The 27,957-nt window shown below is 41.1% G+C and overlaps 1 protein-coding gene and 1 long non-coding RNA gene across 6 annotated transcripts in view; one reads left to right on the top strand and one right to left on the bottom strand.

Moving 5' to 3' along the window:
* Nucleotides 1–27,957, bottom strand: part of PCDH7 (protocadherin 7) — a 1,276,140-nt gene that overhangs the window by 1,203,357 nt on the left and 44,826 nt on the right. For 2 of the 4 annotated variants that reach the window (XM_069744631.1, XM_069744632.1), the window contains one exon: nucleotides 15,233–20,872. The exons of the other annotated variants lie outside the window; for them this stretch is intronic. In XM_069744631.1, the coding sequence (XP_069600732.1) occupies nucleotides 20,831–20,872 (42 nt within the window). In that variant the 3' untranslated portion in view covers nucleotides 15,233–20,830. Of the gene's footprint in view, nucleotides 1–15,232; nucleotides 20,873–27,957 lie in introns of those variants that run through there. 4 annotated transcript variants of the gene reach the window in all.
* On the top strand, nucleotides 292–27,933 carry LOC138657097 (uncharacterized). 2 transcript variants are annotated; one of them, XR_011317007.1, is made up of 5 exons: nucleotides 292–394; nucleotides 1,803–1,950; nucleotides 4,373–4,546; nucleotides 23,835–23,976; nucleotides 27,803–27,933. It is a non-coding gene; the product is annotated as an uncharacterized lncRNA (long non-coding RNA). The 2 variants fall into 2 exon arrangements; XR_011317008.1 differs by lacking the exon at nucleotides 4,373–4,546.

The following is a 27,957-nucleotide window of genomic DNA, read 5'->3' on the forward strand; positions in this document are numbered from 1 at the left end:
AGGGCTTCCAGGATATTTGTCAAAAGCAATGTGTTTTCATTTTTTTTTCCTCGTTGCCTGTTGAATATTCACATCGCACCTTTACTGTCTGAGATCATACGGATTTGTTTGTACATTCATTACCAGCTGCTTAGTCGCATTCAGGATTCTACGAGCCCCTGAGATTCCTTAATGGCTTACAGTGGAATTCTTTCATCACGAAAGAGAAGAACAGAAAAAAGCTTCAGACTGAGGGTCAGCACCTTCCCTTACTATACGTCATAGAGCTTCCTACGCACTGGGGAGGGGAACGCATACAATCACTGCACCTTTTTACCTGGAGGAGAGCCTAGAAATCAGATCTGATTGTTATCAGAGATGAAGGCCCTCTGCTCGTTTGGAGATGACGGCACAGGTGAGACGCTCTCAAGTGCCCCTTGTCAGATGAAGGCAATTACAAAATCCCAGCAAACCGCTGACCACAACATATTGATTACACCCAAAGCTCCTCCGGGCAAATTCTTCTTCTTTTCATTCCTTGATGGCCATTTTCATTGTCTGCCTGGAATTTAGATAAGGGTCGTTCTTGTGTAGGCAATGCCCTCATTCCATAATAATCGCAGAGGTGAGGCGGTTGTAGGAAAGGAATGAATTGAAGCTTCGTATCCTGATTTATTGTACCTCTTTACAAGAGATACCTGCGATTGGCATTAGACGTCCATTATAGCATATTAACCATTTATTGGACTCCTTCAGAAAGATCCAAGGGAAACTATAAAGAGTCTAGCCATTATGTGTTAAAGGATGAAGTGACTCATTCCACAGTTTACTAAAGGCACATTACACATAAAAGTCCGTTCCTATTATTCACACCTATGGTAGGAAATATATTTATTTAGATGCTCTAAGAACTGGAGAGAAAGTAGTCACGATCACGATCATGGGGTTAGTTATTTTCCTGGACTTTCTATCCCTAATCCTGTTGACTGAAATGTCTATTCTCATGTTACAAAACAGAAAAAAAGGTAGACGGAAGGATTAGTGTTTCTTAAGAGGGATTCCTAAACTTCGAGCTAAGAGCAGGAAGACTGTTAAAAAAACAAAACAATACTCAGTTCTTCAACCTCTATCCACACAAGAACTTTGTTTACTTCCCTGCAGCGATGACGTGTGCATCCATGTAACCACTGCAGCCAATCACTGCTGAGTCGAAGCTCCCTCGTATGTTCACCAGGTAATTGCTACAGGGAATTAACAAAGACTTGTAGGGAGCCCAGAGCACTGTCATTCAATCTTAACCATATCACAGAATGACCCCTATACTGAATCCTGAGTATAAAAGGTTTGCTTTTTTTTCTGACGAACAGAACCATTATTGCTCATTGGCTTTGCCAGGTATTGTGGGACACGATAATCTAGTGAATGGGGATATGATGCAATGTCAGGGCTTTTTCTGATCGCAAACAAAACTTTAATGGGAATCTGAAAAGTTTTATGCATCTATTTTCTCCTAGAGTTCAAATCTAAGAATATATAGTCTGTCCATAATAGTTATAGTATACATATGTAACTTTAAATTCCATTGGCTTCTTCCTCTGTTCAAAGGAATTATTGATCTCAGAACTCTTTAGAGTCAGTTGCCAGCGATGAATACTGAGGTTTGCATTGATCCAATATTTATGGGAGCTAAATTTTCTGAGTTGTAGTGAGGATACGAACATAACGCATTCAATCATATCACCGTAAGGCTTGCCGAACACCTCCAACTTAATTTTGATCAGTTGGTTAATGCTATCTATGTCATGTTTCATCTTTATTGAAAGGTAAAATCGTCATAAAGAACATGATGGCAATATCTACCGCCTGAGACTTTCAGGGGCAAAGATATCCTGAAAGTTGGGGATCTCATAAACTTTTAAAAGACCTAGCACATCCCACAACCAGCCACTCATATGAACTCACCAAGGGGAGGTATGTAGCATAATCTTTATCTAATAAAAAGCAGTTAATTTCTTTGTGGTTTGTCAGTCCTGCGAGGTGCAGCTTCAAGTGTTTCTGTCCATTTCTTAAAAGGAGTACCTCCCTCTGCTAAGCTCTGAACCATATCTGTGACACAGGTTTAATATGTTTTCTTCTGTTATCCTTTTTATTCTATATGATTCTATATGCTGTATTGTTTTGTTCCCACTTTGTAAAATCTTTGTATTTTTTTAATAAATACTATCTACCTTTCCAGATTTAATATATAAATTGTAATACTTCCATTCCTCTTGTTCTGTAAGCCGCACACTTGAAGCCTTACGCTAACTGTGACGTGTGTCCAATCTGTCTGTAGAGTTTCAGGTGGCAGCTAGTTGTTACTTTAGTTATTGTGGAGTTGACAGTGATCGCATCAGGTTTTATATACATATACTGTATATATTCCATGCGTTGGAATTGGATATATATATACCATGTGCCCACTGTTGGTTCCCCAATAACCGGCCTTGCAGTGGAAACAGCCACATCCTCGTCCGTCTCTTGTTATTCAATTGTGTAACTGTCCTGATGATTGGAGGCAGCAGAGTTGCATTCCCTAACATACTATATATATATATATATATATATACATACGAGACCAGTGGGTGCTCTTAGTCGATATATGACAAGCAGCTCACACAAGTACAAAAAGACTAGGTAGGAAAATATTTTCAAGGATTATTCTGAGAAATTAAATACAAAATCATTTTCCATGATGGCTTTTCATTGCTAATATGATTATCTAGGTTTTGTTCCAGCGCAGTATTTTAAATCCTGTTATCATATGGCTAAACAGAAGCTCATGTTTTTCAATGTGTGTAGGAAGAAGAGTCATGTTCATTTAAACTAATGACAACTATGGTGCTGTAGATTTTCCAAACGATAGAGAAATATTACTTAGTAAAAAGTAAGGTTGTCGCTGCTCCAGTAGTGCCAACTCTTCCCCAGTAATTATGGGCTTATGTACTGTAACTAATTAAAACTAGTAATTAAAGATACAAGTTGAAACTATATGTTGTATTGTACAACACCACGGTCGCACCTATCTGCTCTATGATTGATGGATGTGCATCCCCAAACACATCACCAGAAGTTATGCCCAATGCAATGACTCAGTGCTTACACATTTTGATATCTTAGGTCATATTTACGGCACAAGACATTTTTGTCCTTGACTTTTCAAGGGCACTGCAATTTATTCTTGCAAACAGGCATCCGGTTCTGAATGATCCATCCTATTATTATTACAACCGTGCTTTACATTGACCCCTATTAATGCATGACCGGCCTGCAACTGCATGACCAAAGAAAACAGAATTACTCTTGAATTGGTTGCCAAATGCCAAACCCGGGGAAATTGCTTGTAGACCTGGAATAATACAAGTTCACTTGTTGAGATTTACAAGTAGTTCTCGTAAACCTTCCGAAGACTACATTTCATGGTCAATCTTTTATCATGAGCAAGTGAACAGAAATTGGAATCACAGATTTCCCACCAGTTACTGTGTGTCCTAAGCAGAAGAAAACACCTTTAATAGGCTATGACAGCGATCCGCACACATTACACATGACTGACATGTATAATGTGATAATCAAAGCACCTTCTGTTCTGCAACTGAAACAATGAAGAAGTTAACAAGACCTATCATGGGTAGACTGCTTGCTATCAATTACACTACAATAACCAATTATTCATAAAAATAATGTGAAGGGCTATGCTTTATTATTTCATGCCATCATTAGATACATTTTCCCATTGACTTTTCCACTGCCTTCAATTGAAATTTTGCTCCATTAATTGCCTATTCTTTTGCCTATGTTGGACACATCTGGTGGAGAAGCTTCAACTCAGCTCAGTTAGCTACTAAAATATATCAACTATCGAGGACTATCAAATTTTAATATTTTTCTATCTACTGCGTAACACGGTCCAAAGATACCGTATATTTTTTCAATCAGTCAATAAAAGGTATCAATCATTGAGGACTCTCAAATTTTAATATTTTTCAGCTCAGCTCAAAAATACTTTAATTTTTGATTTTTTGAGAAAACCAGCCCTCCAAGAAGACCATTTTTTTCACTGTAATTTGACACAACCTTCTAAATGGTATTGAAAGATTTAACTTTATACTCAAACGAATATGATTTGCACAATCAAATATCAGTGATATGTTGTAATTGCAGCATGGAAACGTACAGTATTTTCTGGATGTGTAAAAATATGTCTTACGGTGCCCATACATCTTAGATATATGTTCTTTCAGCCAAGCATAGATATATGTTTAATGGACAGAGTGGAGTAAGAGCTGCCAGATACCTCTCAAAACAAAGGGATCACCTGTTGAAATTAAACATTTCCTTTGCTTTCAACCAGGAAAGAAGTTGGGAGGTCTTCTCCTAGATGGTTGCCTGGTCCTGAGATATTTCTGTTGTGTATGGCGGCTTTTATCTTCAGTAGTCTACCTGAATTTTCCAAAGTTGCTTTAGACTACAGTAGTAATACCAATTATTACAGTGATGTATATGGATGACACCCATAAATACACAGGTAAATTAATTTAATTGCCTCCTTAAGCCAATAATCATAAGTCATTATGCTCAGACAGGGCAAGTATATCAAAACAAAGACCAACAAATCCCTTCACATGAGCTGGCACTTTAATGATAATTTCCACAGGTATCTACATGTAATACGCCCGATTATAAAGACTGTAAACCAATGTTTGCCATACTGTATGTAAAGTTTCTGTATATAAAGATATGAAGTCGTTAGAAACTATAGTAACATGATAGTTTAAGAATATAATGGCAATGATATGCCTTCTGAATAAAGATTTTTCCTGCATAAATCTTTCTAAAGCTGGATGATGCATGATCTTTAGTGATTCACAACTCAAAGTCTAGAAGAAATGGTTACTTTCCAGTTCGGTCAGGAAACATGGTGTAGAACTGTGGTTAATTGGTGAACTGGTAGAGAATGTTTGCTGCTGAAAATAACTGGGTAACAACAGCTTATTCTATTTTATTTATGTCCATCAACAAACAAAATATTTGCTTCCAAATGTGATGTAAATTTGGTACCTTCACACATAACGATATCGTTAACGATATCGTTGCAATGTCACGCTTTTTGTGACGTAGCAACAATCCCGCTAACGATTTCGTTATGTGTGACAGCGTCCAACGATCAGGCCCCTGCTGGGAGATTGTTGGTCGTTGGGGAATGATCAGGACCTTTTTTTGGTCGCTGATCACCCGCTGTCATCGCTGGATCGGCATGTGTGATGCCGATCCAGCGATGTGTTCACTTGTAACCAGGGTAAATATCGGGTTACTAAGTGCAGGGCCGCGCTTAGTAACCTGATATTTACCCTGGTTACCATTGTAAAAGTAAAAAAACAAACAAACAGTACATACTCACATTCTGATGTCTGTCACGTCCCCCGCCGTCAGCTTCCCTGCACTGACTGTGTCAGCGCCGGCCGTAAAGCAGAGCACAGCGGTGATGTCACCGCTGTAACTGCTGGCGCTGACACAGAAAGTGCAGGGAAGCTGACGGCGGGGGACGTGACAGACATCAGAATGTGAGTATGTAGTGTTTTTTTTTTTTACTTTTACAATGGTAACCAGGGTAAATATCGGGTTACTAAGCGCGGCCCTGCACTTAGTAACCCGATGTTTACCCTGGTTAACCGGGTGCTGCAGGGGGACTTCGGCATCGTTGAAGACAGTTTCAACAATGCCGAAGTCATTCCCCTGATCGTTGGTCACTGGAGAGAGCTGTCTGTGTGACAGCTCCACAGCGACCACACAACGGCTTACCAACGATCACGGCCAGGTCGTATCGCTGGTTGTGATCATTGGTAAGTCGCTTAGTGTAATGGTACCTTTAACCTGGCTAAACCCAATAGATGACTTATGACCGAATGAACCTTCAGAGGATCGTTCGGCCGACAGCCATCTTGGCCGGCTCTCCCACACACAGGAGCGCTTAATCGGCCAAGCACTCATGTTTTCTATATGAAAGCATGGCAAAAAAGGTCTGCCAATGGCTTACTATGTGACATTAATCTCATGTTTTAACCCCCACAATTGTGGCATAAAAAATAAGTAACAGTGAACACAGGTCATAAAATTATAACAGCACAAGAAAGCAATGAACGTCCCTTCTAGTATTACTGTTAAAATGCAATACTACTTGGAAAGTTGCATCCTCGTTATGTTTCAATTGCAATAATTTAAGTGCAGATCATGTGTGTGCCATTGGACTATGATGTCAGGAATTAAAGAGTTATAATTGGGGATGGATGGATCGATGGAACTTCGAGTTCTGGTACCTAACCTCAATTTCATTTCAAAGTTCAGTTCGGGTACCTGAAGAGTACCCAATCTTTAAAGAGAACCTGAGCCTTAGGGCACCGTCACACTATACGATTTACCAACGATCACGACCAGCGATACGACCTGGCCGTGATCGTTGGTAAGTCGTAGTGTGGTCGCTGGAGAGCTGTCACACAGACAGCTCTCCAGCGACCAACGATGCCGAGGTCCCCAGGTAACCAGGGTAAACATCGGGTTACTAAGCGCAGGACCGCGCTTAGTAACCCGATGTTTACCCTGGTTACCAGTGTAAAAAAAAAACAGTACATACTTACATTCTGGTGTCTGTCCCTTGCCGTCTGCTTCACGCACTCACTGACTGCCGGCCGTAAAGTGAAAGCACAGCACAGCGGTGACGTCACCGCTCTGCTCTGCTTTCAATTTACGGCCGGCAGTCAGTGAGTGCGGGAAGCAGACGGCAAGGGACCTGACGGACACCGGAATGTAAGTATGTACTGTTTGTTTTTTTTTTACATTTACGCTGGTAACCAGGGTAAACATCGGGTTACTAAGCGCGGCCCTGCGCTTAGTAACCAGATGTTTACCCTGGTTACAAGCGAACGCATCGCTAGATCGGTGTCACACACACCGATCTAGCGATGACAGCGGGAGATCCAGCGACGAAAGAATGTTCCAAACGATCTGCTACGACGTACGATTCTCAGCAGGATCCCTGATCGCTGCTGCGTGTCAGACACAGCGATATCATATGGATATCGCTGGAACGTCACGAATCGTACCGTCGTAGCGATCAAAATGGCACTGTGTGACGGTACCCTTAAGTGAAAAAACATTGTCACTGACTTCCGAGGAAAGTCATTGTTCGGCATTTAACATACTGTCCGGTACGAACACTGAATTCGCTAGTTAGGGTTCGCCCATCTTTAGGTGCCCATTAGGTGCCTAAATTTACAAAAGTAACTTCTTATTCTTTACTCTGCAAAATTATAAATCACAAAACTGATTGATGATCTTTTCTATTGAGAAATTATAAATGGTTGTGATACGAAGATGAGGCAGGAGCAGCAGATCAGGGGCAACTATTGGTGACACTCTGCTCTGCAAATAGGTGGAGTTGTTAATTAGTGACCTTCCTCTGGGATACCTTAAATACATATAAGGGGTTAACTTATCGAGACAGCCCCTTTGATACTGTTTTATGCTGAGATTCTTAACATTTCTAACATACTGTAGATGTAATTATACTCATTCTGCAGCATGTACAGTGCTTTATAGAGACGTATGTATTCCTATTGTATAGGTATGCATATAAGATGCCCTTACATGGTGTAGGAATATCATGAAAATTACCACGTACATCAAACTATCCAATAGTTATGGCCTAAAACATTAAAACCATACAGATTAGGAATTTCACTTAAACCTACACTTCAAGATGTACCATTACTAGCGATGGGCGAGCGTGCTCGACACTGCTCCATACTCAACATTGGGGTGCTCGATTGAGTAATGAGCAGTGCAGAGTATCGTTTGGTGCTCGAGTCCCCGTAAGAGGCACATTTGATCAAATGAAGAGGGGAGCGCAAGGACGAGAGAAAAAGAGAGTGAGAGAGACCGTTTGTTCTCCGGAAAAATGCTCGCGTTACACATTCACTTCCATTATGCTCTTTATTCCAGTCAAGCACGTACGAGCATCCGAAGTGCTCGATTTGAGTACCAAGCACTCGAGCATTTCAGTGTTCAATCAACACTAACCATTTTGCCTAAACTACAAGTCATCCGCATTGTGTACAGCGCCTTTACAGATCTCTATACAAAATAAATATCAAAATGAGAATTCGCTGTTACGCCTATTATCATTAAATTCAAAAAGCAACAATTAAAAGAGAAAAGTTGGAAACATATTTTAACAGGTTGTTTTGAAACTTGCTTCATTCCTCTGCGCTGAATAACAAATTGATCAGCGTCCCACACTTTACTGGGCTACATTTCAAAAATGATAATATGTCTGCCAGTGGGATCCAAATGATCTTCTAAAGCTAACAAGCACAGACAAAAAATATTGTTAAAGAAATATTCTGGTAAGTAATTTACATTGTATCACTGATGTTTAGGCTACATTCACACACAGCGGTCACGCTGCAGCTTTTAACGTCAATGGCACTGACAATGCACTCTTTCCTGCACAATCACTTTCTCCTGAAAGGAAACTGTTGTTAAACTTGTAAGAACTCGAAATTGATCATATTAGCAAAATGGCTTTTCGGTTGACAGGTTTTTTTCTGCAAGGTTAAGTGATCATTTGGGGAAGCAGTAAAACCACTGCAGCGGCACAGGGATGTGTGTGAGCGCAGCGGTAAGGCTCTTTTAGACCAGAGGTCCCCAACTCCAGTCCTCATGGCCAGGGGCTGACTGGCAAATTTTAGCCTGGGGGGCAAACACAAAGCACTGGCCCAGGAGTGGTGGTCCATCTTTATGTTAAGGAGTCTAAGGTCTCACATACCATTCAGCGTGAGTATTGCGCATCCGAGGTGCTACTGATAAGAAACCATTTCATACATACTAAACTTAAATGGTCTTTTTAGTAGAGTTGAGCGAACTTTTCAAAATTCAGTTCCGATTATGATCAGCGGCAAATATTGTATTTGCAATATTCTCCGACCGTCATTGGAGCCAATGGGCGTAGAAATAACTGAATATGTTGTTCCACTGTGGAGGGCTGGCCCTGAACAGGCAGGGGGCCCACTCGCTGTCGGGGACACTGGCGCGCTATAGTGCCGGCCCCCGCGAGTGGACCCCCCGCCTGCTCCGGGCCCCGACACTTGCAATACTTACCTCTCCCGGTTCCAGCGCTGCAGTGTCTTCCATCCTCTGTGACGTTCAGGTCAGAGGGCGCAATGACGTCACCAGTGAGCGCCCTCTGCCTGAGCAGTCGCTGCACAGAGAGCAGGAAGACGCCGACGCTGAGGAGTCCAGAGCAGAGCAGCGACAAGCAACGAGAGGTGAGTATTTCATTTTTTTTATATTTGGAGCAATATATGGGGACCATCAGAAGGGACCCATATATGGAGCATTATATGTGGCTAATTCTATATGGAGCATCTTATGGGGCCAATAATATAGGGAGCATCTTATGAAGCCAATTCTATAGGGAGCATTATATGGGGCCAATTCAATATGGAGCAGTATATGGGGCCAATAATATATGAAGCATCTTATGGGACTAATTATATATGGAGCATTTTATATGGCCAATTATATATGGAGCATTATATGGGGCCAATTATTTTTGGAGCATTATATGGGGCCCATTCTGTATGGAGTATTATATGGGACCCATTCTGTAAGGAGCATTATATGGGCCTATTCTGTATGGAGTATTATATGGGACCCTTTTGTAAGGAGTATTATATGGGACCATTCTGTATGGAGCAATATATGGGACTCAGTATACTGTATGGGGCCGATAATATACTGTATGGAGCATTATATGAGGCCCATTATATATGGAGCAATAGATGGGGCCCATCATATACTGTGTGGAGAATTATATGTGGCTCACTATACTGTATGGAGTATTATACGGGGTCAATTCCGTATGGAGCAATATATGCGGCTCATTATGTATGGAGCACTCTGTGGTGCCCATTATACTGTATGGAGCATTATATAGTGAGCATGGTATCTTGGGCGTGCTCATAGATTATGTTTGTGTCCCCATAGCTGCATGATTTGCGGCTGTTAGACAACCTAAACACATGCAGGGGTTGCCTGTTTGTTAGGGAATCCCCACATGTATTCAGGCTGTCTAGCAGCCGCAAAAAATGCAGCTACGTGGACACAAACATAATCTACGAGCATGCCCAAAATACTCAGAGACTACCCGAGCATGTTCGCTCATCACTACTCTCTAGCTATCTCTAAGGGTATGTTTCCACTGTCCAGATTTCTTCAGTTTTTGCTGCGGATAGTGGAGGGGATTTTATGAATGCGTGCAGGGCTGCATCCGGCGGCCCTGCATAACCGGACATGCGGCGCGTCTTTATAGACCGCAGCATGTCTATTTATCTTGCGGAGACGCTCAGTCTCCGCAAGATAAATAACACAGTCTATGAATACGATGAGGTGATTCCGCATTTGTTCAATGAACACATCCGGAATTACCGTGCGTACAACAGTGGGCAGCGCTTTGGGTGGAGTGGGGTCCCCGCTGCGACCAACGGGCAGGGATTCCTGACTGCGCAAACATAGCCTGACTGCAGAAAAACACTCTTAACCTACAGCTATGGGAATTATCTGCATATTAATAGTGTTACTAATCTGCCCAGTGCCCACACTTAGGCTACTTTCACACATATGGTAAGTTTTTTGCCGTCAGGCACAATCCGGAGAATTTTGAAAAAAAACGGATCTGGCAACAATTGCCACCGGATCAGTTTTTTTCTCATACACTTTTATTAGCGATGGATTGCGACGGATGGCTTAGGATGCCGGATCACCTAGAAGGATCCGGCAAAAAAAAAACAGATCTGTCTCATCAGTTTTTCACAATTTGCGACAGATCCATTTTTTTCAACAGTTGACGGATTGTGTCTGAAAGCAAACACCTGATGTGTGAAAGTAGCCTCAGCCGAACACTGTGTGGGAGAAAATTATTTTTTTTCCCCTCCAGCGTTCGGGTTTCAGTCACAGGATGGGAGAAGCGCCGGCGCGGGTTCAGTCACCGCTCTGAGTATACAGAGTGATGGCTCAGGTCACCACGTACACTCATACTCATGTCACAACGTATACACTCATACACACACAGGTCACCACGTACACACTCATGTCACAACATATACACTCATACATACTCAGGTCACCACGTACACACTCATGTCACAACGTATACACTCATACACACTCAGGTCACCATGTACACACTCATATCACAACGTACACACTCATACACACACAGATCACCACGTACACACTCATGTCACAACGTATACACTCATACACACTCAGGTCACCACGTACACACTCATGTCACAACATATACACTCATGTCACAACGTACACACTCATACACACACAGATCACCACGTACACACTCATGTCACAACGTATACACTCATACACACTCAGGTCACCACGTACACACTCATGTCACAACGTACGCACTCATACACACGGGTCACCACATACACACTCATGTCACAACGTACACACTCATACACACTCAGGTCACCACGTACACACTCATGTCACAACGTACACACTCATACACACACAGATCACCACGTACACACTCATGTCACAACGTATACACTCATACACACTCAGGTCACCACGTACACTCATACACACACAGGTCACCACGTACACACTCATGTCACAACGTACACATACAGATCACCACGTACACACTCATGTCACAACGTACAGACTCATAAACACACAGGTCACCACGTACACACTCATGTCCCAAAGTACACACTCATACACACACAGGTCACCACGTACACTCATACACACTCAGGTCACCACGTACACACTCATGTCACAACGTATACACTCATACACACACAGGTCACCACGTACACACTCATGTCACAACGTATACACTCATACACACACAGGTCACCACGTACACACTCATGTCACAACGTACACACACAGATCACCACGTACACACATACACACACAGGTCACCACGTACACACTCATGTCACAACGTACACACACAGATCACCACGTACACACTCATGTCACAACGTACACACACAGGTCACCACGTACACACTCATGTCACAACGTACACACACAGATCACCACGTACACACATACACACACAGGTCACCACGTACACACTCATGTCACAACGTACACACACACAGATCACCATGTACACACTCATACACACACAGGTCACCACGTACACACTCATGTCACCACGTATACACTCATACACACACAGGTCACCACGTACACATTCAGGTCACCGCATACACACACAGGTCACCACGTACCCACTCATACACACACAAGTCACCATGTACCCACTCATGTCACCATATATACACAGATACATATGTCACCACATACACACTCATGTCACTATGTGCACACTCATACACACACAGGTCACCATGCACACACTCCGGTCACCGCATACACACACAGGTCACCACGTACACACACAGGTCACCATGCACACACTCATACATACGTCCCCACGTACACATTCACACCCACATCACCACATACACACTCATGTCACTATGTACACACTCATACACACAGGTCACCACGCACACATATCACCACGTACACGGTTGCGAATATACACAGTTCGCACACACAGACGCAAATGTACACATATCACCACATATACTCACACATTTTACCACATATACACGCATGTACACATACACATGTCACCATGCACACAAACATACAAAGGAATAAACTGAATTGTGGACTTGAGACTGCATTTAATCACACAGAATGAGACATACAGAAAATTCCACTCCTGTTTCTGCCTGCCCCACAGATATGTACCCCAACAGCTCCCCTCGAGCTGAGTTTCAATCATGCATCCCCCAAACAACTAAGAATCAAAGAGACACCTTCCCAGAAGCCTCCATGATTGCCTGCAGCTACTCACACTTCTGCATGAAGGTTTTTACACATGGTGTGTGGGGCAGCCGGCGCCTCCTCAGCAGAGCTGCACGGTCTGCTTCCTGCTCTCCGATTGGTAAGGGAGCACACACTGAGGGAGCAGGAAAAATACAGTACAGCCTCTAGGGACGGCTTCTCCACCAATCAGAGAGCTGGAAGGACATTGCACCCTTGAGTGACCTCTGCTCCACCAATCAGCATGATGCTGCTTGTTGGGAAGAGCAAATAAAGGGACAGTGCGGCTTCTAAAGTAATATTTGGCTGAACGGCCCAAAGCTGCAACTAGGAGACCAGCCCAGGGGGCAATTGCCCCCCTGCCCCATGGCCCAGCCCGCCCCAGCTCATGGCCCACCAACAGGTCATGTTTTCAGGATTTCCTTTGCATTGCACAGGTGATGCAATTATTACCTGGGCAAGACTAAGGAAATCCTGAAAACATGACATGTTGGTGGGCCTTGAGGACTGGAGTTGGGGACCTCTGTTTTAGACTACCGTGATCATGGGTCTGATCTGGGATCACAATGCCTGAACTGACCGAAAATCTCCAAAATCGAGGTTGAAATGTATGAAGTTATCACTCTTGGTTCAGGAGAAACACGGCTAGTCAGTGCATTGCTATCCAAGATCGCATCAATGATCAAAGACATCTGAAAGAGCCCTTAGGGCCCAATTCATCAAGCCTGTTACGCGAGTATTCTGGCCTAAAAAGCTTCAAAAAGTTGCATCATTTTGGTGCAACTGGAAGCTGCACAAAAATTCTGCAACTTTTCGCATTCTCACCCAGGTTATGCAAAATGGGCAGATCTGGGGCATAACATGGGCGTGGCAACCACCGCTTGACAAATTCATGGTAAGCAGAAGCATTCACTATGTCACAAATGTTACTCTAGCAGGGACTGGAGTAAAATTTGTGGAAAGGCGCACACAGAGGTATACTTCACTCACCCAGAGCTCCAAATGCCTCTTCATGAATCAGTAGAGACTGACTCCAGCACCCCCTTATCAGGAATGGCGGTCTTTAAGAATCAGGAGTTTGACCTTTCAATGCAGCTGTCAAAATCGGCTCCCTAAATTGCAGTTACACCCCTCCTCCCACCCAAATCCAAATCATACACAGGTGAGGGATTAAGTGGCAGCTGCTCTTGAAATTTTCCTTTAGACTCACCTGAAAATTACAGGATATAATACAGACATTCTGTTTTGACTTGCATTAAATCCATTGTTTTAGACTTTTTTGCCAGCAAGGATGGATACTACGGACATTACGTTCAATGAGATGACATCCAATTTATAAAGTGTCCAATGTATATCATATTAATCCTTGTTTTTACATTTTTTTTCTTTATCTTTAATGAGATAATTGTCTCATTAACTCTTCCCTCGGTAGCATACATAATCAAGTCAACACTTTTATCTTAACTTACTAAGCCTGGAGGTAAGCAGCCACACCTGGAATGCAGTTTAATGGTGGGCGCGCCTCTTACAAGGTATGATGAACCAAGACATGTACAACCTCATCTACACAATTTAGGAATGAGCCCTGCTAGTAAACCATTCACTTATAGATGGTAAATGTAAAAAAACAACAACAAAAAAACACTATTTCTTAAAAAGTGAAATAAAATAAACAAATGTAAAATAACCTAATGAAATAAAATGAATAAAATAAACACGTGAAATTAAGCAAAGAAAAAAATAGATAATATAAAATAATAAGTAATTTTTTTTTTGTTTAAGTCGCTCAAAAAATGGCAGCAAAATGCATTCAACAAACCATATTGAAGTGTGACCATGGTCTAAAACATGATGATTACTAATTGTAACCCAATTATCCTTCGGTGGCTCATTTATCATAATATTCTTTAAGGATTAAAACAAAAAAATAGCAGATATGATTATATTTGAAGAGATTTATATTTTTTTTATTCCTTTGGGGCTACTCATAAAATAATAGTGTTACAGAATTTAATTCTAAACCTTTCAAATCTTCTGACATTTTTTTTTTTTTTTCCGTCAGGAATAAATTTTCTTTTATGCTTCAATTTTGCACCGACAGCAGATCATGAAGTCTTATGAAGTCATTAAGAATTTCTGAAACCTTTAAGAATGTCTTAGCCACAGTACTTTTCGGCAACTTCACGCAGTCGGCTCCAGATATTTCAGACTTCGCTTTGTATAAATTTTAGCTTTTACCCAATGCGGTAGTAAAATAGACAAATAAAAATTAGGGTTTAATAGAAAAAATTCACTTTATTCATCAAATGTGCACGGCATTTGCAATTACAGCAGTTTGTATTTCAGTAACAATAAAAAGTTTTGCATGATGTCTCATAAATACATAAAGTCATTTTTTTTTTACAAAAAAAAGGCTAAACGTTTGCCCTGTAAAGTATTTCGATGTAATAAAAAAAGAAATCTCAATGCACTTAAGCCAACAAAAGTAAGATAGTCATATTAAATAACATGGTATACTGATTGGACAGGAATAACCCATATTTTGCACTCTTGCAATCACTTACAGTTTGCTTTTTCCCTTTTTGGCCTAGTTAAAAAAAAAACTCTTAACAAAAAAAAAAAAAATATATATATATATATATATAAAAAAAATCATTTTGTAATGAAACGACCCAATCCTTTGGGGATTTTATTTTAAATCCTTTCCATAAAATAAAGAATGAATTCCCTTCCTTATCTTTTGTTATGGCCCAAAAGGAAACATTACCAGGTAACAAAGCTTAATGAATCACCTCCTATGAGAGCTGCGGGTTACAGTCTGTTGCAGCACACCATAAAGTATTACTGTAAAAACAATAATTCGTTCCCTCTTAGTTTCTACCTATATTGGTGTTGATATTTCAGTTGCACTTCAGAGCGGAATCGACTCCCCAGAGGATTGCACTTATATGAGTAATAGCTCAGTTAAGAGGGACATTTATCACAATTTTGGTCTTTCATGTTTCCCTTACGAGGAATAATCGCTTTAAAATTTGAAATGATGAAAGTAGCATTTTGTTTTAAACTACGACGGTGTGTGTTAGGCAAAATGACGCCCTGAGTGCTTCTTGTGGTCGTTAAGGAGCTAATCTGCATGCATGGACTGCATAGGAGGACATTGGGGCAGATTTACTAATCTGGTCTAACACATAGCCAAAATATACTTATAGGGGGTGTCCGGTCTTGCGATAGAAGTCACTTGACTGCAGACTTCTGAATCCTTACAGCCGAGCACCACATGCCATCAGGATTCACCTTTGTTGAGGCAAAGAGCAGTCAGTGATGTAACTGCAAGTATGCGACTGAATTCTTCTGGACACATTCCAACTAGACGTGCTACTAGAAGTGAATGGAGCAAGACTGAGCACGTCTAGTTGGCATGTGACCTCCCACTCTCACCAGCAACCCTAAAAGCATGCGGTGCGTGCGCTCTAAGAATTTAGAAGTCAGAGTGGTAACAGCTCTCACCGGACAACCGCTCCAAGACTAGACCATCTAAAAGTGCACTACATTCATCCTAGTAGTTCAAGCTGGATCTTAAATTTGATGCATTTTTTTAAAAAAAAAATTGCCTGATTTTCTGCCATTTCTCTCTTCTCTTGCCTTTAGATGTTTTTTGGACTAAAATTGTGGTAGATTTTGAGCTATGTCCCTTTCCAGCACCTCACTACAAAGCCACATTTTTAAGTAGTGTTTTAAGAACATAATAAATAGGTCTAAAGATTAATTAATTGGTGCCAAAACGAGTCAAATTTCTCCAAAAAGAGACATGCACTTGTAATCGAAAAACGTGTTCCACTGTCTTTATTTTATCTTAATCCAGCCATAGACATATTATTAATGGTGCCAATTAATGTAATAAAAACTGTTCCCTTATTTCTCCACTCAGGTACAGGTAAAAATTTTGGCCGTATTTTCGCCCTAGGTGTCTACATCTTTATACAGCAATTACTAATCTAGATCCAAATGTGAACATCTATTGGCAGTAATTGGAAACCTAGACACAAAAAAAGTATAACTAATTTTTGCCGATAGCTACAATAAAAGCTAACCAAATTATCCAATAAAAGTTTACATTCTCATGTCTCCTACACAGTCTCCAGATCAAAGTCATATTTCCATATTGAATATTTTTTGGCTGCTTCCAATTTGATGGAAAATAAATGGCTAAACCTTTTGAGGTAGTTTTTCTGTTCTGAAACAACAGTTTCCCAAATCGGAGCACTAGACATCGAGACTCTAGATGGCAAATATTCTACCTGGGCTCTTTATTTATGATCTGTAGAAAAGTTGACTAGTCAACCATGCTAAGTAGCATAAAAGAGACTTAACCACAATAACACCTTCTTTTAGGAGAAATACATGAAAATCTAAGGACAATATACCTCTATCCATTTCTAAATCTTTTCTGGAAACTTAATTATGGTTTTGGAAAATTTTAGCTCTATTTTTTTGCGAGTTTTAGAAATTTTGACTTTCCACATTTCGCAATTTAATACAGCAATAGTATAAAACTAAGAAAATATACATTCCAAAATATTTTATGACTATTCTGTCATTCATTATCCCACTGATTGCATAATTTGAACATTAATAATACAATTTATATACCATTGATACATTTTAGTGCATTTCTAAGTTTTTGGGCTAAAACTAACATTATTTTTGAGAGTATTAACGTCTCAATTAAAAAGAAACCAAACAAATGCAAACAAAAATTAAAGGTGCTGCCCACAGCAAACTACCATGTGCTAGCTGTTATTCTACTAGAGTTGGCCATACATACTGGATTAGATCTGCATGGACGTGCCAATTTTGCCAAGGTCAGATGATGATCTAAGAGTTCCAATAAACATTGGATGTAAGTCAGCAAAGCCTGCTGTTTATGATGGGACCAGTGAATTATGGAAATATTCTGTCATCACTTTCACAGGACCTCCAGGACATACTATCAAGAATGACCCATTTAGAAGATCCGATGGTTGAACCCTCATCACACGATGATCAAGCAAAATGATCGACTTGTATGTAGTCAATTGGTGCTTGTTGATGGCCAAAATTTGCCCATCTAAATAGAGACTTTAGTCACTACCAAAGGTGTGGAGCAATAGCTTGCCCCCTTTCTCTTTTGACACAAAAGAACATAAATAGGGCCAGGAATGATAACTGTTGACTAAACCTAGGTTTTGCAAACAGCTATTTAGTATGCATGGCTCAAAGAAGTCAGGCTAGTTTCTTTTTGTTTGCACTAGTTTTCATGTTTGTGGCAGTACGTTTTGGGAGGCACATAATACCCAGGCTTCTATTATGAATTGTAAAGAGGAGAATGTATTCACAAACTGGAACCATGTGATATGCTAATGAGATTGTTTACTGCAAAATAAAGGCAGAATTGTTCTGACATCTTCTATAGACTGCAGGGCAGGTCTACAGAAACTTCAGAAGGAGGCACCCCTATCCTTGTATTTCATGAAAAGCAGACCTTGTGAGCAGAAAAATACTACTTACAAATGTGTCTGGATGGTCATTAAACATAAGGGACACAGAGAAAATGTTTAGAGAAGAAACAAAATCTGTTTTATAGTATATTGATACATTATTCAAATCAAACTGAGACTTCTTTTGAGGGATGTGCCATAAATGCAAGTTATCATCTATCACAAGATGGATGATGACTTGCCAATCACTACAGTTCCTCCACAAAGCACCAAACTAGTCTCATGAATGAGGTTTTGGAGTTCCTTTATGGTTCCAAATATCCACAACTAATATATTAATTGCCTGTAGGCCCCCAAACATATTGGACTAATGTCTACTAAAGAACCTGCCAATATCAAAGAGTTCGGCCAATGGTCTACTGTGTATGGGGGCAAAAGCCGACTTATGGTCGTGAGATATGTCGATCATTCATGTCCGTTTTTAGATTGACGATTGCTTGTTCTGCTGAAGATAAGACACCAACCGACATGTCAGCCAATGGCTTTCTCATAAAGAACACAGGAGCACTCGTCCGAACGAGTTCTCCTGTGTATGGGAAAGTTGGCTTAAATGACTGTTGGCGGATTGATCAGCCAAAGCATCGTTCGGACAACAGGCATCAAATGTTTATGGCTAGTTTAGTGAAATTCAAGGGAAAAGAGAGCGGTCACTAGGGAGCGCTGTGAGGGTCACAGTTAGAATTGAAAGCAAAAGGTCCACCGCAGCTCCAGCCGTTAACCTTCTAGGAGGATACAAAATGCAGTAAATAGTAATAACGGTCCTAGGAGTGCTGGAAATGAGACCACAACGCGTTTCAACGGTTAAACCGTCTTCATCAGGTGGAAGTTTCCACCTGATGAAGACGGTTTAACCGTTGAAATGCATTGTGGTTCAACACTAAAATCCTTGTTTTGGTCTCATTTCCAGCACTCCTAGGACCATTATTACTATGGCTAGTTTAGTGACTGCCATGGTTAACAAAGTACTCAGTTATCTCTGCAGACCAATAGACAATTAATGAAGAAGAAACTCTATTCAAAAAGGGTACTCCAGAACCTCATTCTTGGGATTAGTGGGTGTACCAAAAATGACATCCCCAGGATCACAAAGTTATCACCTATGGATAGGTGATAACTTGAGGTCACACTACACAAAGTTAGAAATGTTCAATTTTTCTGTCTCTTTTATAGATACCCTAAAGAAAAGGAAACATTAAATGGGATGTCAGGACTTAGAAAAAATGCAGTTTTTTTTTCTTTTCAACTCTCTTGTCAATTAGTTTAGTCTAAATCCAAAATTCCAAAAACAGCCCATAGACAAGAGTGGCGCTGTTTCCAAAAAAAAAAACACACTTTTTATTTTTTCCCTAAACCCAATGAAATCTTTTTACAACTTATACAATTCCATTTTCTTTTTCTCCTGCCAGTAAAATAACGTTTTGTAGCTATATATCCAAGAACTAACTTGTTGAATGTATTCATGCTAACCATCGCCCACCTGTCCCCTCCTTAGCAAATAGTAAAATGAAGAAAGCTCAAACTGGCTGCCTGTGGTATATCTGATACGACCTATCTAATTATACGTGACGTATTTATTGGTAGTGCATTCACTTCTTTCATTTCAGTCAAGCAAAAAAGTTGCTATTATGTTTAAAAAAAAAAAAATTGAAAAAAAGAAAATAAAATCCTGCGTTCGGAGTGTAGACATGCATTTTATTCGGCAACACCATTAGTTTCAAGCTTTAAATTAAAGCTCTGATTTTTTTTTTTTTTTCTTATATATCTATAATAAATATTCATCTTTATATAATAAATATATTTTATTGGTTTATTTTATAAGAAAATAAAAATCCTTCCTTCTTAAGTTGTCGTCGTCGTTTCCTAGTTTAGCCAACGATTGCATGGAAAGTACATAACAATTGACAAATTATTTGTAACATTGTACATTTCAGTTATCACAAGAGGTTATAAGCATTCAGGGAAGAAAAAAAAAATAAAAAAAAAGAGTGAACGGTCAATAGAACCATTTATACATACAGCGTACCTTTTTGAATGCAAACCTTAACCAAACGATGGATTCCTTAGGTATTCCACAGTCTTGCTTTTTGTGAAATTCATTTTTTTTTTGTAATAAGGCAAGTATAAACGTAATACTTTTAAAGGAGTTTAAATGTCTTTAAGTGTATATATAAATGGTTTTCAAGGCTCTCCAGTGTTTCCGATGCGCGTCCCTTGAAGCTTCTTTCATAATTTTTTTTAGGCAGCAGAGTCACTCTCTACAAACGCTCGTTAGAGTGACTCTATGCAAAATTGTCCCACAATCACATTTTTTTCTAGCTCTTTAAGACAGATATTTTTCAAGATCGCAGCTGAGGTTCGCAGGAGGAGTGCGCAGTGACCTGTGGATAAATAGAGGTCTTTCAGTTTCAAGTTTAATTATCCCCAATGAATGAGGACTTGCAAAATGATATGAAAATTATAAACACCTGAAAAACAAAAACAAAAAAAAAAAAACCTATGCTCTGGTAAGATAGTATTGGAATTTCCAGCATCATTAAAGGTAAAATGTATTGCTTAGAGCAAATGAAAAGATGCCTATCCATGTATTTGCCTGTCATCGGGTTGCACGGGGCACCGAGCTGCAGATAAATTATAATTACTGGCAGCAGATAGAACAATTTAGGTTAACAATAATAAAGGACTGCACTGCGACTGTCGGCACAAGAAGAAATGATGTTGAAAAAAACAGATTTAACCATTATTAGTCTACTAGATACAGTATATATATGTATATACCAGTGATGGGCGAATGTGCTGGGATAACGTGTTTTCCGGGCATGCTCGAGTGCTAACCAAGTGACTTTGGCGCGCTCGAACAATACATTCCAGTCCCCGCGGCTGTTCGACAGCCTCAACCCATGCAGGAATTGTCTGTTTATTAGGCAATCCTTGAATGTTGTGGCTGTCGAACATCCGCGAGATTTACAGGCATGGGGACATATTATTCGAGCACACCGGAGTCACTCAGTTACCACCCGAGCATGTTCGGATAACACCTTATCTCAGCACGTTCACTCATCACTAGTATATATATATATATATATATATATATATATATATATATTACAAGAAAAAAAGTACAAAGAAAAAGACAGTTTTCAAAGGTCTACATGGGAAATTCCACACTTTTGTTTTCCACAATTTTTCAAATGCTAAGACTATATATCATAGAGTTGAGCAAAAAGATCTCCAGGACCCAGATCCGGAACCTATGTTATTACCGCATGGAATCTGTACCAGGACTGGTGCTAAGGAGAATGAACAGTTCTCTTAGGTCCCTGTGCGATAGCGATTGTGATTGTTCAAACCTACTCAGATGATGATGGCATCTTGAGCCCCTCTTGTGATTAATAGGCCCCCGGGAGATTATCATATTGGGTGAGGTCTAGTCAATGTCATGTCATGCATCGTGTCACAACATTTTGTCATCATGGAGAGACTAATAATGTCAAGAAGCACCCAGGATGCTGACATTCAATGTCCGGACTGCCCCGATCCAGCTGCCATGGACTAGCGGTCTGGGTACTGCAAATCTTTTTTGTTCAACTGTGATATATAGTTAGGTAGGTTGGTGTATAAAGACACTTATAGTTCATTAGTAGCATATACTTAAAAACAACACCCAGAATTAGTTAGCATAATTGACATGCCCTACGAGAGAAAATTTATACCTCAAGGGATGATGACTTCTAAATTTGGATAGAAGGATTACTAAGCTTTTGACTGGTAAACTAGGTATATTTTGAACAAATGGAAAAAAAATACTATAAAAGTTGACTAAACTGAATTTTTATTAAAAAGTATTTGGGACTATAAAAATTGAAATTATTTGTAAGCAGATGGACGTAGATTCTCTCATTTGAGCGAATCGGACCGATTACACACGCTGATCAGAGTGTGGTCATAGTGTGCTCCAATTCTCTTGGATGAGAAGATCAGAAAAAAAATGTCTCAATCTTCTCCATTCTATGAGGCCGCGAAATTGGAATGCACTCAGATGTCATCCGAATGTGGTCTGATGGTTTCCATACACCCGTTGACTTGCATGGCCGTTTGCGATTGGAAACTCAGTTCAAACTCCAACATAATGCGATTTTTTTCCTCAGACCAAGTCAGTCTGACAATAAATCGGACATGCATGCAGCCACATAGAATGTTACAGATTTTTGGTATCTTGTTTGGAAAAATAAGTGAGGAAATGTGAGGTCTTTGCATTATGCAGATATTCTATATTTTTCAGTGAGTTGTCGGAGGACTAATCGAGTGATCATACATTTCATATGAGGGCATATGGGGGCAATAATCTGGATGATGTTTCATGAAATATCATACTAAGGAACTTGTAGCATAAGAAAGACTAGCTCGGTAAGGGAGTCTTCACACATTGCGGCCACAGTACAGTTTACGGCAAAAATGAAATACTTGAATTCTTGACAAAACCACATTGTTTGCCACATGTGGACGTGGCCGAATGCAGCACCCTTATCATTATAGTCACTGGTTCTCCATGAGCCCACAAACAGCCTTCGTGCACTGGTCTATACAATGTGCATGAATCGTAAAGGGGTCGTCTTGTCCACTATCTGGACAATCCCTTTTAAAATGAAATAGCCCCCATTAAAAATAAAAACACCACATTATCACCTTCCATACCGGCACAAATCCAGTGATATTGGCGCTGGGTTTCCCAGGGCTCGCGTTACATTGTTGTGCCACATGAGCCCCGCAGTTAATCAGTGGCTGCTATTGCCTGCTGTGTTATCACTTCTGCTTCACGCCTTTGGACTGACCTCGGCCTAGCAGAAGTAGTAGGAGCACAGCAGCCCAATGGCGTCTGCTGATTGGCTGCAGGAATCACGTGGCCTATCAATATCACATGAGCCCCAAGAGACCTAGTGCCGACATCACTGGAGTGGCGCTGGTACAAGATGTGAGTGTTTTGGGGACTATTTCATTTAGAAAGGGGTTTCCGGGCTGTGGACAACCTCTTGAAAGCACTACATATACAGCTGTATTACAGTTTTATACGCGGGCTGCATACAGCTGTGATTGTATCTCGTCCTTGGCACTAAAGACATTGTATACCCGATGCATGAGCAGCTATGTCATTCTGATATACTATATAACAGATAGCAAACGTGGCAACAAAAGTGGTCGAGAGTGACAGTGACTGATGGACAGGACATGACAATCAGTGCTGAAAATCATCGCACATGTAACATATTAGTGCAGCATTTGGTCTGACTTTCGTCATCTTTTCTTCCATAAAAACTTACACTGGACATTCACATTACTTTCTAGATCAGCGGGAGTCATGGAGCCTGGAGAATTCACTATGTACCCATGTTAGATTGTACAGCCAGCAGGATGGAAACGTGTGCACACGAGTGGATGAGAGAATACGGCATACACTGCAGCACTGGAAGTCACAATATGGCCTCAGGTAATGATTTGTTTCTTTTCTCCTGGGTCATAATGATTATTAACTACATTCAGCTGATAATGGCTCTGAATGTGTTTATTTGACGTGCATATGATTGGCTGCATGTATGCACATATGACAGGTCTACATTTATCGTACTGCTCTCCACCTGTAAAACATGTACAACTCTCCACCGGTACTACATGTACTACTCTCCACCTGTAAAACATGTACTGCTCTCCACCGGTACTACACGTACTACTCTCCACCTGTAAAACATGTACTGCTCTCCACCGGTACTACATGTACTACTCTCCACCGGTACTACATGTACAACTCTCCACCGGTACTACATGTACTGCTCTTCACCTGTACTACATGTACTGCTCTTCACCTGTACAACATGTACTACTCTCCACCGGTACTACATGTACTGCTCTCCACCGGTACTACATGTACTACTCTCCACCGGTACTACATGTACTGCTCTCCACCTTTACTACATGTACTCCTCTCCACCTGTAAAACATGTAATGCTCTCCACCGGTACTACATGTACTGCTCTCCACCGGTACTACATGTACTGCTCTCCACCGGTACTACATGCACTGCTCTCCACCGGTACTACATGTACTGCTCTCCACCGGTACTACATGTACTGCTCTCCACCGGTACTACATGTACTGCTCTCCACCTGTAAAATATGTACTGCTCTCCACCTGTATTACATGTACTGCTCTCTACCTGTATTACATATACTGCTCTCCACCTGTATTACATGTACTGCTCTCTACCTGTATTACATATACTGCTCTCCACCTGTATTACATGTACTGCTCTCCACCGGTACTACATGTACTGCTCTCCACCGGTACTACATGTACTGCTCTCCATCTGTAAAATATGTACTGCTCTCCACCTGTATTACATTTACTGCTCTCCACCTGTATTACATATACTGTTCTCCACCTGTATTACATGTACTGCTCTCCACCTGTATTACATGTACTGCTCTCCACCTGTATTACATGTACTGCTCTCCACTGGTACTACATGTACTGCTCTCCACCGGTACTACATGTACTGCTCTCCACCTGTACTACATGCACTGCTCTCCATCGGTACTACATGAACTGCTCTCCACCAGTACTACATGTACTGCTCTCCATCTGTACTACATGTACTGCTCTCCACCTGTATTACATGTACTGCTCTCCACCTGTATTACATGTACTGCTCTCCACCTGTATTACATGTACTGCTCTCCACCTGTATTACATGTACTGCTCTCCACTGGTACTACATGTACTGCTCTCCCCCTGTACTACATGTACTACTCTCCACCTGTGCAATACGTACTGCTCTCTAACTGTACTACATGTACTACTCTCCACCTGTACTACATGTACTGCCCTCCACCTGTACTACATGTAATGCTCTCCACCTGTGCTACATGTACTGCTTCTACCTGTACTACATGTACTACTCTCTACCTTTACTACATGCACTGCTCACCACCTGAACTACATGCACTGCTCTCCACCTGTACTACATGTACTGCTCTCCACCTGTGCTACATGTACTGCTTCTACCTGTACTACATGTACTGCTCTCTACCTTTACTACATGCACTGCACACCACCTGAACTGCATGCACTGCTCTCCACCTGTACTACATGTACTGCTCTCCCCCTGTACTACATGTACTACTCTCCACCTGTGCAATACGTACTGCTCTCTAACTGTATTACATGTACTACTCTCCACCTGTACTACATATACTGCTCTCCACCTGTACTACATGTACTGCTCTCCACCTGTGCTACATGTACTGCTTCTACCTGTACTACATGTACTACTCTCTACCTTTACTACATGCACTGCTCACCACCTGAACTACATGCACTGCTCTCCACCTGTACTACATGTACTGCTCTCCACCTGTGCTACATGTACTGCTTCTACCTGTACTACATGTACTGCTCTCTACCTTTACTACATGCACTGCTCACCACCTGAACTACATGCACTGCTCTCCACCTGTACTACATGTACTGCTCTCCCCCTGTACTACATGTACTACTCTCCACCTGTGCAATACATACTGCTCTCTAACTGTACTACATGTACTACTCTCCACCTGTACTACATGTACTGCTCTCCACCTGTACTACATGTACTGCTCTCCACCTGTGCTACATGTACTGCTTCTACCTGTACTACATGTACTACTCTCTACCTTTACTACATGCACTGCTCACCACCTGAAATACATGCACTGCTCTCCACCTGTACTACATGTACTGCTCTCCACCGGTACTACATGTACTACTCTCCACCGGTACTACATGTACAACTCTCCACCGGTACTACATGTACTGCTCTTCACCTGTATTACATGTACGACTCTCCACCTGTACTACATGTACTGCTCTCCATCTGTACTATATGTACTGATCTCTACCCGTACTGCATGTACTACGCTCCACCTGTACTGCTCTCCACCTGTACTACCTGTACTGCTCTCAACCTTTACTACATGTACTGCTCTCCATCTGTACTACACGTACTGCTCTCCACCTGTACTACATGTACTACTCTCCACCTGTATTACATGTACTGCTCTCCCCATGTACTACATGTACTACTCTCCACCTGTGCAATATGTACTGCTCTCCATCTGTACTACATGTACTGCTCTCTACCTGTAATACATGTACTGCTCTCCATCTGTACTACACGTACTGCTCTCCACCTGTATTACATGTACGAATCTCCACCTGTACTACATGTACTGCTCTCCATCTGTACTATATGTACAACTCTCCACCGGTACTACATGTACTGCTCTTCACCTGTATTACATGTACGACTCTCCACCTGTACTACATGTACTGCTTTCCATCTGTACTATATGTACTGATCTCTACCCGTACTGCATGTACTACGCTCCACCTGTACTGCTCTCCACCTGTACTACATGTACTGCTCTCCACCTGTACTACATGTACTGGTCTTTAGGTGTACTGCTTCTACCTGTATTGCATGTACTACTCTTCACCTGTACTGCTATCCACCTGTACTACATGTACTGCTATCTACCTGTACTGCTCTCCACCTGTACATGTACTGCTCTCCCCCTGTCCTACATGTACTGGTCTAGACCTGTACTACATATACTGCTCTCTACCTGTACTACATGTACTGCTCTCCATCTGTACTACACGTACTGCTCTCCACCTGTACTACATGTACTACTCTCCACCTGTCCTACATGTACTGCTCTAGACCTGTACTACATATACTGCTCTCTACCTGTACTACATGTACTGCTCTCCATCTGTACTACATGTACTGCTCTCTACCTGTACTACATGTACTACTCTCCACCTGTACTACATGTACTGCTCTCCACCTGTACTATATGTACTGATCTCTACCTGTACTGCATGTACTACTCTCCACCTGTACTACCTGTACTGCTCTCCACCTGTACTACATGTACTGCTCTAGACTTGTACTACATGTACTGCTCTCTACCTGTACTACCTGTACTGCTCTCTACCTGTACCACATGTACTGCTCTCCCCCTGTCATACATGTACTGCTCTAGACCTGTACTACATATACTGCTCTTTACCTGTACTACTTGTACTATACTTCTTTCTACCTGTACTACAGGTATTGTACTGATCACTTCCCATAGTACATGTATCATACGGTTCTCTACTTGTACTATATCTATGGTGCTGCTCTTTTCCTGTTTTACATGTATTGTAGTGCTCCTTACTTGTACTACATATAATATTATGCACTATAACCATGCCATCTTAATTTTACTCTATAGTGCATATACTTTTCTTGACCCTCAAGAAGCTTCAGCTCTTGGCAAAGAAAGTGATTCCCCAACCCTACCAGTGTTTTTCACGTCGGTGTTGATGAGCAGGATGGGGTCAAGTGCGAAGTACCTGAATCATTAAGAAGTTCATTCCTTATAATGAA

This window comes from Ranitomeya imitator, chromosome 1, assembly GCF_032444005.1.
Source record: "Ranitomeya imitator isolate aRanImi1 chromosome 1, aRanImi1.pri, whole genome shotgun sequence".
Taxonomy (NCBI): Eukaryota; Metazoa; Chordata; class Amphibia; order Anura; family Dendrobatidae; genus Ranitomeya; species Ranitomeya imitator.